At 42.2% G+C, this 13696-nt stretch overlaps 1 protein-coding gene across 2 annotated transcripts in view; it reads right to left on the reverse strand.

The window, feature by feature from the left end:
* Window positions 1–12385, reverse strand: part of PRKD1 (protein kinase D1) — a 330955-nt gene extending 318570 nt beyond the window's left edge. For both annotated transcript variants that reach the window (XM_047737162.1, XM_047737160.1), the window contains exon 1: window positions 11794–12385. In XM_047737162.1, the coding sequence (XP_047593118.1) occupies window positions 11794–12057 (264 nt within the window). In that variant the 5' untranslated portion in view covers window positions 12058–12385. The remainder of the gene's footprint in view (window positions 1–11793) is intronic.
* Window positions 12386–13696: the final 1311 nt, after the last annotated feature.

A 13696-nucleotide genomic window follows, 5' to 3' on the forward strand; every position in this document is an offset into this window, starting at 1 on the left:
CACATAAACGGAGGGTTCTGGACAAGTGGTTATACAGTCATTCTATTTAGCAAAGCGTATTAGCTCAGATCCCAAAGAACTGAATAAAAGCAAAGATCATGCAAGACCCAGTCTTTTATTCTTTGAAAACCTATTCAAGCTCTTGGCTGTATTTAATTATTCTAAAGATGGACATCCCAGGGTGACCACATCTCTTTCTATATCAGTAGATGAAATTACTATCCGTCACAGGGAAGGGCACAGAGCCTTCCAGTTTAAGAGCTACTCTGAAGCTAATCAATTATTTCTCAGTACTAGTCATTCAGTAGAGAAGAGTTAGGCATGAGTGACCCATCTAACTACTCCTCAAACAATAACTGATGCCCTGTGTCCCACTAGTTAAATGAACTGTCTCGAGATAGGGCTTACAAGGCACAGTACTTGACGAACAGATACCTAGCAAAGTCAGACTTCTAGTGCAGCTGGAGAGGTCTGCTGCCTTTCTGTCAGCCAAGAGACTACCAGAAGTCATATCAAAAGAGAATTCTTTCTGTAACCCATCCATTCTGCAAAAGTTCTAAATTTATCAAAAAGAGGCAACATTTTTAGTCACCCATCTCATCTGTTATGAACAAATAACTACTACATACTTCCCAGGAGTCATGCAGGGCAGGAATCCTTAGGATTTAATTGAATTACCAATATATTTTAGATTATATCATGTCCATCTATATATAAAGCTACATTTTTGTAAAGCCTCAAGATTGTACATGTAGTCTACAAGGGAAGTATTGGCCTTAGACCTGTACACAAGCAATACAAACGAATGCAAGGCAAGTCACAATCTGGAATAGCCAGTAGTACTTAGGTGGAAAGAAAACCTCCACAAAGCCTATAATTAATCATGCACAACAAGAGGGAGAAAATTTAATTTAGGGAGTGTTCATTCACAAACTGACCAAAAATAAGCAAACACATAAAATTTATAAAAAGTGAAAATGTATCTGCAAAGCGTGATCCTTAGCATATGGGCAACCTAAATACCAAATTCTGCTACCCCACTTAACTCATGGGTGAGATATGGCTCCAAAATACTTTGGGCAATCAGCTATCTGTCATGACCCCAATATTCCCAGGAATAGTCCATCTTTAATGTTCCTTACATTAATTATCAGTACTTGGATGGGGGGGGGAGGGTGGAAGCAGTATCTTGCCACCAATAAGAGACACATTGTTGTGGTGGCCACCAGAGTGGCTATACATTTAGCTGACCATGAAGGGCGATGTGAATTCCAGACAAGAGAAGCCTTCCAGACTAAGGAATTATTTAAACACACACATAAATAATACACTGTCAAAGCTTCAGTGCCTTTAAGTAAATTTCAGCCAACACAATAGGAAATTTAACATTTCCCCCTCTCCCATACTCTGATAACTCCAAAATCTCTATTCAGATCTATGGGCAGCCCAGCACCCTCTGTTCTTAGGAATAGCTACAGTGAAATTAATCAGATACTGGGGGGTTTGCTTTCTATTTATTAGCCATGTGGGGGGTAAACAACTGAACTTCCCTCAGTTTCCTTATCCTTAAATTGGAGGGAAAATGTCTATCACAAAAGGCTACTATGAAAATCAGAGATGACAAATGAAAAGAAGCCAAGATACAGGCAGGCACACAGAGTACATGCCAGGAAGGTTTTGTTTCTGGAGGCTTCCCTGTGCCAGCCATTGTTAGCATGAGGCCCAGAACCGTACAGAGCATGACCCAATGTTCCCAGGACAAGCTCTTCCTAAAACTCTCCCATCATGTCATCCTGGAATTGCTCCTTGAACGTCTCATCTGTGACACTGTGAAACCTTCCAAGGAGAACTACTCAGCTTGTAAAAAGCCAACTCTAAATCTCTCCCCACTGCTATCCGTGAGTTATGTGGTGGCGCCATTCCCGCCAACTCAATCCACAGGAGGTCAGAACTTCCCTGTCCTCTTGTGCCCTCTGGTGCCACTAGTCTCATAATCCCAGAGGCCTCACCAACTGTAGCCTGCTCAGGTCTGTTCACCACAACTGATCTGAAGCCAATACCAAAGTTTAACTTCCACCCCTCCAACCCCACTGTTTGCCCGAGACTCTTTTCAGCTTTGGGTGAGAGCAAAAGCTACAGCTGTTTGCCCTAGACCATTGCTTTTGGTCAAGCAGCCTAGAACCCTACGGTTATTGTTCTGAGTGTCTAAATGGACGAACCAACTAAATAATTTTAACTCTTCAAGTCACATATGTTCCTAGTTGCAGCTGTTCGTATCCAGGATGCACAACAAACCTTTCAAAGACACTGAGTGCAAAGACAATATAGATGGTTCCTCTTGGTCAGGAGACTTGACTTTCACATAAAATGAGAAATATCCTCTTGTCCCACCCTAATAATCTATTTTCTTTGATAAAGAAATCACCCTTAGGTGTTTTCAGATTCCTCCAACTCCGCATACCAGATGCCCTAGAGCTCTTATGTCCCTCCCTGAAAGTAGGTCATGATATTTCAGCATTATGAGAAGGATGGAGCCAGTGTGAGGTTTATAAGAACTCCTGATCCCAGCTGAGACGCCCTGCCAGACCATGAGCCACCATTTCTCAAAACCTAAGGAGTTAAAAAATGGGGAAAAAATGTTTGTGTTTAATTGATAAAAAGGTTGAGACAGTGTCATGAATAAATATTTGACCTGGCCTCATTCAATCAATTAAGTTTCCTGGAACTTACTTAATTCAAGCACCTGAACTAGAATTGAATCTCTGGTAGCTCTACTCTGACTCTAGTTAACCCTACAAAAGCCAGTGATGGTTCCATAATTATCTGCTAGTTATTATATCATTAGACTTATTTAGACAACCTAGGAAAGGTTCAAAATTTTTTTTTGTATTTTCAACATTGACAGTTTAAAAATCTTTATTAACACTTTAGTTAATTGTTGGTTTAATCTTAACTAATGATTCCTGGAAAATATTTTGCTTCTTAAGAAAATCTGAAATTTATATCAACATAAATCAAGCTGAATAAGTTTCTAGCAAAAAATTTTTACTTTAAATAAGTCAAATTAAAACATTTATGAAAAACAGACAAAAAGCAAACTGATTTAATGGTATATGGATTTCACATTTGAATAGACTGTTGTCTTATTTGATATGCAAATATGTTTTTGTCTATGACATATCTTAGCAAATCAGGCTTTGATTATATTCAGATTCTTTTTATCTCATTGTTAATGAAAAAGGAAAGAGGTGCAGATCTTTACTTCACATATTTAATACTCTTTTAACTAGATCTTAACTGTATTATTATTTTTTTTAAAGATTTTATTTATTTATTTGACAGAGAGATCACAATTAGGCAGAGAGGCAGGCAGGAGAGAAAGAGGGAAGCAGGCTTCCCGCCGAGCAGAGAGCCGGATGTGGGAGTCGATCCCAGGACCCTGGGATCATGACCTGAGCCGAAGGCAGAGGCTTTAACCCACTGAGCCACCCAGGCGCCCCTAACTGTATTATTTTTGAAACAGAACTTGTATACTGAAGCAAACTTCAATTGCTCGAAGTATGGCATTTCTCCAACAATCTGAACAAAAGGTACATATAATTTTTTTTTACCAAAATAAGTTAGAAAAGTTTCCTGCTTATAAAAAATTATATTTCTTTTATTAATAAGACAATGTACTATTCTACAGACCTTAGATTATCAATAATACAATTTGTTAGGTACATTGATACCTTCTGCTCAATATTTTCATTGTCACATTCATATTTTTCATTTATTTGATGATACATATGTGAAAAAAAGTGGCTGCTGACAATTAGGGAAAGTAGAAATCAGATTTTTTTAAAATTATGCCTAAATACAAGCAATAAATTCAACAAATTCCTCATCCATCAGTGGCTTAGTCAGACTAAAGCCAATGAACCAGTGAAGGGTACATATTTTTCCCCCTTTCACCAAAATAAGTGGAACAAAATTCCTTCATGATTGCATATTTAAAAATCTAATCTTCGTATTTGCCAACATTGCTAAGCTGCTGTATCAACTGTTTAGTTTTAGCCAAATAAAACCTTTTTTGCAACGTTGGAAGAAACTTCTACACAGGAAACTATAAATTTTGACAGGCAAAATTGTGTCTTAATATGTGGTACTTTTACACCAATTCTTACCTTTCTATCTAAAATATGTGATATTCCGTAACAGCTATAGTGGTCAGGTAATCAAAAGCTTTGTTTATTTAATTATCTCTTTTCTGTGTGAGACTAGAAAGAGAGAGTAAGAGACAGCAAAATGTGGGTTTCTCAGCTGCCAAGTAGCTTCAAGTGGTGCTGTCATTATTGGTTTTTAATGGTACAAAAATACTTGGTTGACAGTATCAAAGAAATTCCTGGGGGAAACTTCACATATTCTTGCAGATGGAAAAAAATTGTGAATACATGTGAACAAAATAACCATTTTCTCTGTATCTAATTTCTATCAACACAGAAAAATTGAGGTACTTTTATCTTGTTCTTTTGTGTTCTAACATATGCCAACATTAAGAAAAGTTTTAAAAAACCAAATTCTCATTTTCAAAGCCTCTCTAGAATAATGCTGAGGAAATTAAAAGTTAAGTACAATCTTTAAAAAGACCCCCCCCCCCCACCTCTTTATTTAACCTCTATTTCCACATTTGGGCTTAGATTTTTCAGATGAATCAAGGTGACTCTAGAAGGTCAAAGGTCAAAAATATTAGTTATGTCCAACTCAGAAAAGCAAAGGAAACAAATATAAAAATAAAACAAAGAACGCTCATTTTATGATCAACTCCTAAGAATTGCATTTTACCCACCTCCACTCCAAATCTGGGTCAAGCCCTGCTATCTGGATCATACTAGTTTCTTGGTATAGCTTGAGCTTATTCAGTGATTCCAATCTAAATCACATACACACATTTCATGTAATTATCTCTTCTACTCTTCTTTAAAAGATGGATGGATACTTATTGATTGTGGTTGTTTAAAGGTTTCATAATGGGGAATGGACTTCAATAAGAGGTAAGTGGTAATTAGTGAAAAGATCTGAAATAGACTTGTGATTGGCTCAGCGAACTGCTAACTCAGTTTTTTCCCAGTAAAACTGCCTCTCATCCCAATATCACACTTCGGTATGTATGTGAACAACTATATTATATGAGCTATTCATCAGATGTAAGAACTTAGCAAACAACCCTTAGATGCTAGTATAATAGCAAATTATGATCTCCCAAAGTCATTTCCAAGTGCCTTCCTCTTCATACCAAGAGTAGATTTGGAAAGGAACTTTTGATTTCGGTCTTCAGGACCAGATCTGAAAATCATTATGTTACCAAATACTGTATCCTTACCTATTTTATTTCTCTTTTTTATCAAATGAAGAATCATTGAAATTACACTTGCAACTGAAAAAGAATTAAATCAACTTCTTGTCAAAACTAATAAAATGTAATGAAGATGTGCTGTACTTTTATGAGCATATGTGTCTTACATCTAGCAATAATCAAATTACTTCTTGAGGAAATCTTGAGAGGTTGAAATTTGAGAAGCAGTTTCAAACACCAACTCCTAAGATTTGCCCTGTTATAGAAGGCAGAGAAAACATGTTATCTAGGCCGTAGAGTCATACTGTTTTTTAATACCACAACTTTATTCATATGTCGATATAAGAATAAAATAATAAAGTACACATTTCTTTTGCTAACAAGACAGCATACTAGTTCATAAAGCCCTGGAATATCAATAATCCTATTTATTATATATCTATTTGCCAAGCACTATACTTAATCCTTCATATATGTGTGTGTGTGTGTGTGCGTGTGTGTGTATACATATATATATATAAAATCCATAATACTCAAAGTAATCTTAGATAAGTCAAAACTATATATTCATAGGCTTACAAATTTGCTTATACTGTCCGGTAAGGTCATTAAAAGTCATTCATGCATAAACTGGTAAAGATCTATATACAATCACCTCGCCAAAAACAAAAACAAAGAAAGAGTAATAACAATTGTTAAATAAAGTTCTAAATCTCCCTTAATAGCTGTGATAGGAGTCTGCTGATACAGACCAACACGGTTATCAAGTATGGGGCAAATTTTCAGACTTTACTAATAATTTTCCAGCCCCACACCTACCCTTCAACTCCCACTCCCACATATACATACACTATAGATTTTACAGAAAATTCTTTCAAACTTATCTCAGTCCCAGATCTAAAGACCCAAATTAATATCTATATTTGTCAAAAGAGCCAATCATCTAATTCTTACAATATTTTCTAGAATATTCTGAGAATTCTCCTTGTGGGGTGCCTGGCTGGCTCAGTCAGAAGAACATATGACTCTTGATCTTGGGGTTATGAGTTGAGCCCCACGTTGGGATAGAGATCACTTAATAATTTTTTTAAAAAAAGAATATTCTTTTTATGAAAAGTATTAAATAGCATACAGCTATAAGAAAATGTTTTCTGGGGTGCCTGGGTGGTTCAGTGGTTAAGTGCCTGCCTTGGGCTCAGATTATGATCCCAGGGTCCTGGGATTGAGTGGCCCCTCTCCCCCCACCGACATCAGGCTCCCTGCTCAGGGGTAAGCCTGCTTCTCCCTCTCCCACTCCCCCTGCTTCTGTTCCCTCTCTCTGTCCCTCTGGCAAATAAATAAATAAAATCTTAAAAAAAAAAAAAAAAAGAAAAGGTTTTCAGTTCTGCATATTGATAGGAAATACAAAGCAAAGTTTCTCTTTGGATTATGAGCTATACATGAGGCTCCACTTTTTGCAGGCTACAATACAACATAAAAAACAATACTTCAGCACCTGGAGGCTATACATGACAAAGTAGGCTTTTATAAAAATATGTTCCAAAACACACTTATATACTTTGATAACAAACCACTATGTAAATATGTAAATTTTGCATATATACAGTACATGAGCTTTACATATATATCAAAATATATTCCTACTATACTACTAAGCTTAAAATCATAATTTTAAACATACAGTATTGAATTACATTAAGAAATCATTTAATGAGAGGTGCTTGGGTGGCTCAGAGGGTTAATCCTCCACCTTTTGTTCAGGTCATGATCTTAGGGTCCTGGGATTGAGCCCCACATGGGGCTCTTTGCTCGGCAGGGAGTCTGCTTCCCCCCTCCCCACTCTCTGCCTGCCTCTCTGCCTACTTGTGATCTCTCTCTCTCTCTCTCTCTCTCTGTGTCAAATAAATTTTAAAAAAATCTTTAAAGAAATAACTTAAAGAAATGACTTCTGTACTGTTGTACAGAATGATACTACAACTGTTAAGAGAACAATTTTACAATTCAGAAAGTAAAACAATTACTACCATAGCAAAGCTGCTCTCAAACCAAGGCACTAACCTTTATTATTCCTTTAGTGAGCTATCTTCTATAAAATCTCACTCTTTAGTTTCTCTGGTCAGATACATGACTGTGTAAACTGAAACTATATGCCAGAGTCTAACTGATGCTACTACTTCATTTTAGTAAATTCAAAAGGGAAATATGAGTCATCTTTCTAATAAGATAACAACCAAAATGAATGGACAGTCATATTAATTGCATCTCACATCCCTAAATTAATATTGCTTGTTTAAAAGAAGTGTGTGTGTGCATGTGTGTGTGTAGAGACACAGATAGATAATGCACTATGAAATTAAACTAATTCTTCCTTTGGAATACTGTTCCTTGCCTCAAAACAATTCCTTCTTCCTATATATTCAAGGTTCTTTTGATAGTGAAAAGTAACAGTGTTTCAAACGGAAGTCAATTACTGTTTTGTTTTGTTTTTTTAAGATTTTATTTTTATTTATTTGACAGACAGAGATCACAAGCAGGCAGAGAGGCAGGCAGAGAGAGAGGAGAAAGCAGGCTCCCCTCGGAGCAGAGAGCCTGATGTGGGGCTCAATCCCAGGACCCTGGGATCATGACCTGAGCTGAAGGCAGAGGCTTTAACCCACTGAGCCACCCAGGTGTCCATACTGTTATTTTTTTTTTTACCTTCCAGAAAACAATCATGTATACTAACAGAATGCATGTCTTTATACACAACCAGCCTTCAAGGTTATATGCCTGCAAAGTAAAGAAATAAGCATAAGTAAACCTTTAGGCTAATACTTCCAAAAAAGAAGGAATAACATATTGTATATCTAAACATTGTTGGGGCGCCTGGGTGGCTCAGTGGGTTGAAGCCTCTGCCTTCGGCTCAGGTCATGGTCTCAGAGTCCTGGGATCGAGCCCCACATCGGGCTCTCTGCTCAGCAGGGAGCCTGCTTCCTCCTCTCTCTCTCTGCCTGCCTCTCTGCCTACTTGTGGTCTCTGTCTGTCAAAATAAATAAATAAAATCCTTAAAAAAAAAAAATTTAAACATTGTTACATACAGAAGAACAGGACTAGATTTTTGACCCAAACTAAAAGATAAAAGAAATAATTCTTTAGTCATATAATTCAGTACATACTTGGAGCATATTTATCTTAAAATACTGAGTTACCATTAAAATTTTTCAAGTACAATCAAATGTCTGCCACTTTCCAAACCTACACAATCAAAGACAAACTATACTCTAAATTCTAAATAACAACAGTAATAACTTGAAAATGAGTTTCTCAGGGACAGGATCTCTCTTATTCAGCCCTATACACCTCAGTTGCACGCCCCACAAATACTGCCGAAATAAACTGAACTGTCAGCTAATACTTCCAAAGATTTAAGCTAGTCTGATCTCTTTTAGTATGAGTACTTAGGGAATCCTCAAATCCTATGAAACCCCTTTTCAAAAAGTTAATGAAACAATGAAAGTAGAGAGCTCAGAAAATCAGGAGAACCTTCTGCTCTAAGCTCAACATGACCTATGTCTACATTATAAATTGTAAGTGACTTCAAACTCAGTTCTCACCTAAAACATTCATTTCCCTCCCTCTCTCTTTTTCGCTCCTATCATGGTTGGTATCTTCAGCCAATACTTAAGAGAACCTGAAACAAGGGACAAAGGATCTCCTCCCATTTCCTTAATTCAGCACTGACCCTGTCTGCCATTTCCCTTGTCACAAAGCAGAGAGATCTCCCCTGTCCTGTGATGGATATTCAGCCCTCTTAGTCTTGTTTCTGCCTCAGGTGATAATGTATCTCAAGAGAGATGATAGAAGACAGATGGAAATTTTTCTGTCCAGACTCACCAATACATACTTATTTACAGTATTCTGTATATAAAAAAACCCTCAAATCCATACCTCTAAATGGAACTCTTTGCCATAACCTTTAAAAAAAAAAAAAAAAAGTACAAGGGAGTTTTTACCTTGGCTAATCCAAGCCATTAAACCTCTCAAACTCTTCTTTCAGAAACAGAAGAACTACAAGAGGAAATACAAAAGGAAGAGGGTCCCCTTATAAATCAGCCACCAAGGCTGATGAGTTTCCCTTTCCAGTACCTTTCCAGGTCTCTCCCCAGAGTGTTGGCTCAGGTCCCAAGTAACTCATGACTAAACTTCAGTTTTCTTTCTACCATAACATTGTTAGCATTCTAAAACATCTTCCACACAGCAAATCCATCTTTCAGATGTCCTTGGTTTGATATCTCTATTTGGAAGATTACTAAGGCTTCTAATAATTTGAATTCACTTTAATTTTAAGGCCTTTTCACAATTGTACTTTCTCTAAATACCCTCCCTAGTCACTACCCTCAGGCCTGCTGTAGTCTGTAGGTGCTTGGAGCTCTCTCCCTTCGCACTCATATTATATTGTTCCCTCCATATAACCCCCCTCTTGGTAGCTACTGACACTACTGGAGTTCACTCTCCATTTAAAATCCCAATCGCCAAACCTCTTAAACCATTAATGTTTCTCTCCATCCTAAACTCCATCAAGGGTGTGTGTGTGTTTTAAAGCTGGTCGAAAATAGTCTGATCGTATTAATCTGACTCAATCTGAATATTCCTTGTGACTCTATCACTTGTTTTAAATTTAGGTAAATTAGTGCCTGAGTGGCTCAATGGGTTAAAGCCTCTGCCTTCAGCTCAGGTCGTGATCCCAGAGTCCTGGGATAGAGCCCCACATCTGGCTCTCTTCTCTCTTCTCTTCATCTGCTTCCCCTTTTCTCTCTCTGCCTGCCTCTCTGCCTACTTGTGATCTCTGCCTGTCAAATAAATAAAGGAAATCTTAAAAAAAAAAATTAAATTTAGGTAAATTAAAATTCTATAAAATTGCATTGGCTTTTTGAGAAATTTTATTACATTGTTTTTATGCTTATCCAGTAATGCTCTTAAATCAACTGGTTTGTACTCTAATGGAGACTGCTATAGACTACACCTTCCACTAAGGAAAGGCTTTCAGTGCCTAGAGAATTCTCCTGTTCAAGGTCAACAAATATTCCATAATATTGATGAGAAGGCACGTGACACGACCTGTACTAGAATTAGACAGGATTTGTCATTCACATGGAAGTTGAAAGATTGAGTCATACGCAATATAAAATGTCACTACATTCAATAACCAAAAATTCTTGACACTCATTGTTGCCTTAGTCTAGCCTCCAGAACTTTTACAAACTTCCTAGATTACTGTTGTTTTTTTTTTCCTTCCTGAGGCTTTTTCCTAACATCCCTGTGCCTGATGCCACAAATAACAACACTTGGATTTAGCAAACTCTGTTCCAAACACTTTAAAGAAAACAGTCATGATTATTCAAGTGACCTTTATAAGGCAAGTACTAGCCAGTCCTCCAGGGTTGAAATTCAGCACCTTTAAAGACTCCTGTCCCCACTCCCTAAACCCTGCCTGTTTATACTGAGAAGACTGGCGCCAGGGCCTCCTCTTCTTCACACTCTTATCACCCTTTTCCCATGCAGCATCACTCCGATGGCTACAGAAACAACCTGAAATTCAGAATTGCACTATAAACTGTGGTGGGCAGGGTGGGTCTCCTCCCTGAGGAGGAGAATGGCCCTTTTTCCAAGCTGCCTTTGTGACTGCTGTCCAGAGTCCCAAAGCCTCAAACTTAAGGGCACAGCCAGCCTTGGGGTGCCCTTGGGAGTACCCCCACCTTTTATATGTCTGTGCCTCCACTTCAATGCCCCACTATCAGTGTCTCAGGGTTGAAAAATTCGCTTTCACGTTCACACAAAGGTAGGACTAAAAAACTACCACGGAGGTGAGTAGTTGTGTTCTGATCAGTTGTTTTCACAGCTGGCTGAGTCAATCATTCCCTCTTAAAAGCTTATTTGACAGGTGAGAAATTCCTCATCTCTAGATCATTCCAGCAACTCCTTAGCATCAGTGTGAGCTGGGAGAGGGGCCTGAAGAGGAAGGGAGTGGTGCTGAAATCGTGTAGAGCGTGTCCCGGGGGAGGCGGGGCGGGCGGGGCGGGGGGGGGGGGGGGGACCTCTCGTACGGGAAGGAGGAATCTGGCGCCAGGAACGTGCCGGTCCAGGGTCCAGCGGGAAGAGTGGGGAGAGCCGGGAAGTCTTAAGGGGAGGGAGAGGCGCTAAAAAAATGGGCAAGCGACATACCTGGAAATGTCCCGAGAGGGATGGAAATGGGTGAGGAGGATGCGGACTGCAGAGAAATCGGGAATGCAAGAAGATGGGGCAAGGGAAGAACCAGACAACAGGGAATGCAGTGCCTCAGATGCAGGCGTCCAACCCTGGCCGGTGCCAGACCCTTCCAGAGCGCCGGCGAGGCTGGCTCCCGGCCGAGCCCCCGGAGCCGGAAAGTTGGCGCGGCGAGGGGCGACCGGACAGGCAGCGCCCCCTTTACGGCGCCTTACCTTCTGGTCGACGATGGAGCAAGCCATCTCGCGGACGTGCGCCAGGCTGTAGTCCCCGGACGAGTCCTGCAGCAGCAGCACCGGCTCGCGGCTCAGGCCGATCTGCAGATGGAACGAGATGCCCCCGACCGGGGCCGCGACGGAAGCCAAGAACGGCGCGGGCCCCGGCCCCGACCCCGGGACCAGCGCGGCGGCGGCCGCCGCTGCCGCCGCCGCCACTGGCAGCAACGGGCTGGGCGGCCGCAGGACCGGAGGGGCGCTCATCGCTCCGCGGGGCGCACCGAGGGCCGTGGGGCTGGGCAGCCGAGGGCGGGGGCCGGCGGAGCGGCAGCCGAAAAGTTTTGCTGCCGCGGAGCCGGGAGCTTCTTTCTCCAAGAGCCGAAGCGGAAAATAAAAACTTTCCGGAAAAGTCCCCGCGCGGGGGGAGGGCGAGAGGATGAGGATCGGGAGGGGAGCGGGGGGAGGGAAAATGGCTGAGGCGGGAGGGCTGCGCCGCCGGGAGCGCGGGCGCCGCACGGGGGAGGCGCTGCCGCCGCCGTGGAGCAGCCGCCGCGGCGCGCTCCGAGGGACGGGGCGGCGGGTCAGCGCGGCCCGGGCGCCGGGCGCCGGACGGGGGCGGGGAAGGGGGCGCGAGGGGCGGGGAAGGGGAGCTTGGAGGCGGGCACTGCGGAGACACCACCCGGCGGGCGCCGGAGCCGCAAGAGCCGCGGCCGCGCGGCCGCAGTAGCCACAGGGTGCCGGGTCGCCGCCCCCTCCGCCCTGGGCTCCCGGGGCCTGAGCCTCCCCGAGCCCGGGCAGGACTGAACGGCGGGGCTTGAGGCCGTCTCCGCGGGCGTGGTCCATCCCTCTCCGTCCGGACTCCGGTGTCCGCTGGCCGGGTTGCCCGGCCGCAGACGGAGGGGACAGGGCGCATCTCCTCCGACCCACTTCCTAGAGCCGCCAGTTTCCAAGTCCCTAGTCCCCGCCACCAGTTCCAAATGCCCGAGGACAACGCACTTCTACCCGTGAGGTGACCTGTGATGGACGGAAGAACGCCGAGCCCTGCGGTTTTCCGTGGGTCTTACCTTCGAAGCTTCAAAGGAGGATGAAAATAGAGGGTGCTCGGAAATCCAGTTACATCCCGCCTCCTTCTGGGAGCCCTTGGGTTTCTTGCCAAAGAGGGTAGGAAGCCTGTCCACGGAAATGTATTTAAACCTGTCCCTACCTTTTTGTCTCTGACACACCCAGATACCCAACTCCACCTACTCCACCGCAGCTCCCAAAGGCACCAGACTTACACAAGTGGCTGAATTCGGGAGAAGGTCTCTTGAAAGAACAGACATTGTCTACATAAAGACAGGAGGAAGGTCTGATGTGGCCTCTTTCCCTTTACCTTATTCTCTATCCGACACCTTTACTTCTGGAGCCTCACAAACCCTGGTTTCTTTCCTCTCCCATCATTCTAAAGTCTGCTCTGTAAGACTGGTACTCCCACCCTCACCCAGCGCCACCAGCACCACCATCAAGGTTGTGCACTATCTTCTCCAATTCCGGTAGTTGTTTTTTGTTGCTCTTGCTGTTTTGACAGGGGTGGGGATATGGGTACTTTCTAATCTGTGGAGACGAATTCTAATCTTATCCTCTCCCCAGGATGGGCTTCAGGTGTGTGACTGTGCAGGTGCTTAGGGCCCTGACCTCGGAAGGGCCCTGCTGGGTGTAAAGCCCTGACACGATGCTTTGCTGCCTGTCACCATCTTGGAATGTTTAATAATTTTTCATTTTGCAGTGGGCTGGGCAAATTATGTAGCCCACTCCTCCAGTCCTTCCCCTTACACTGCACAAGAGCGCATACCACGTACCCAAGCAAGCCAGTATGTATGTTGTCTCTTGTATTCAGTTGCATTTTATCTATTTTGTTCTATGT

This window comes from Lutra lutra, chromosome 7 (assembly GCF_902655055.1).
Source record: "Lutra lutra chromosome 7, mLutLut1.2, whole genome shotgun sequence".
NCBI classification, from domain to species: Eukaryota; Metazoa; Chordata; class Mammalia; order Carnivora; family Mustelidae; genus Lutra; species Lutra lutra.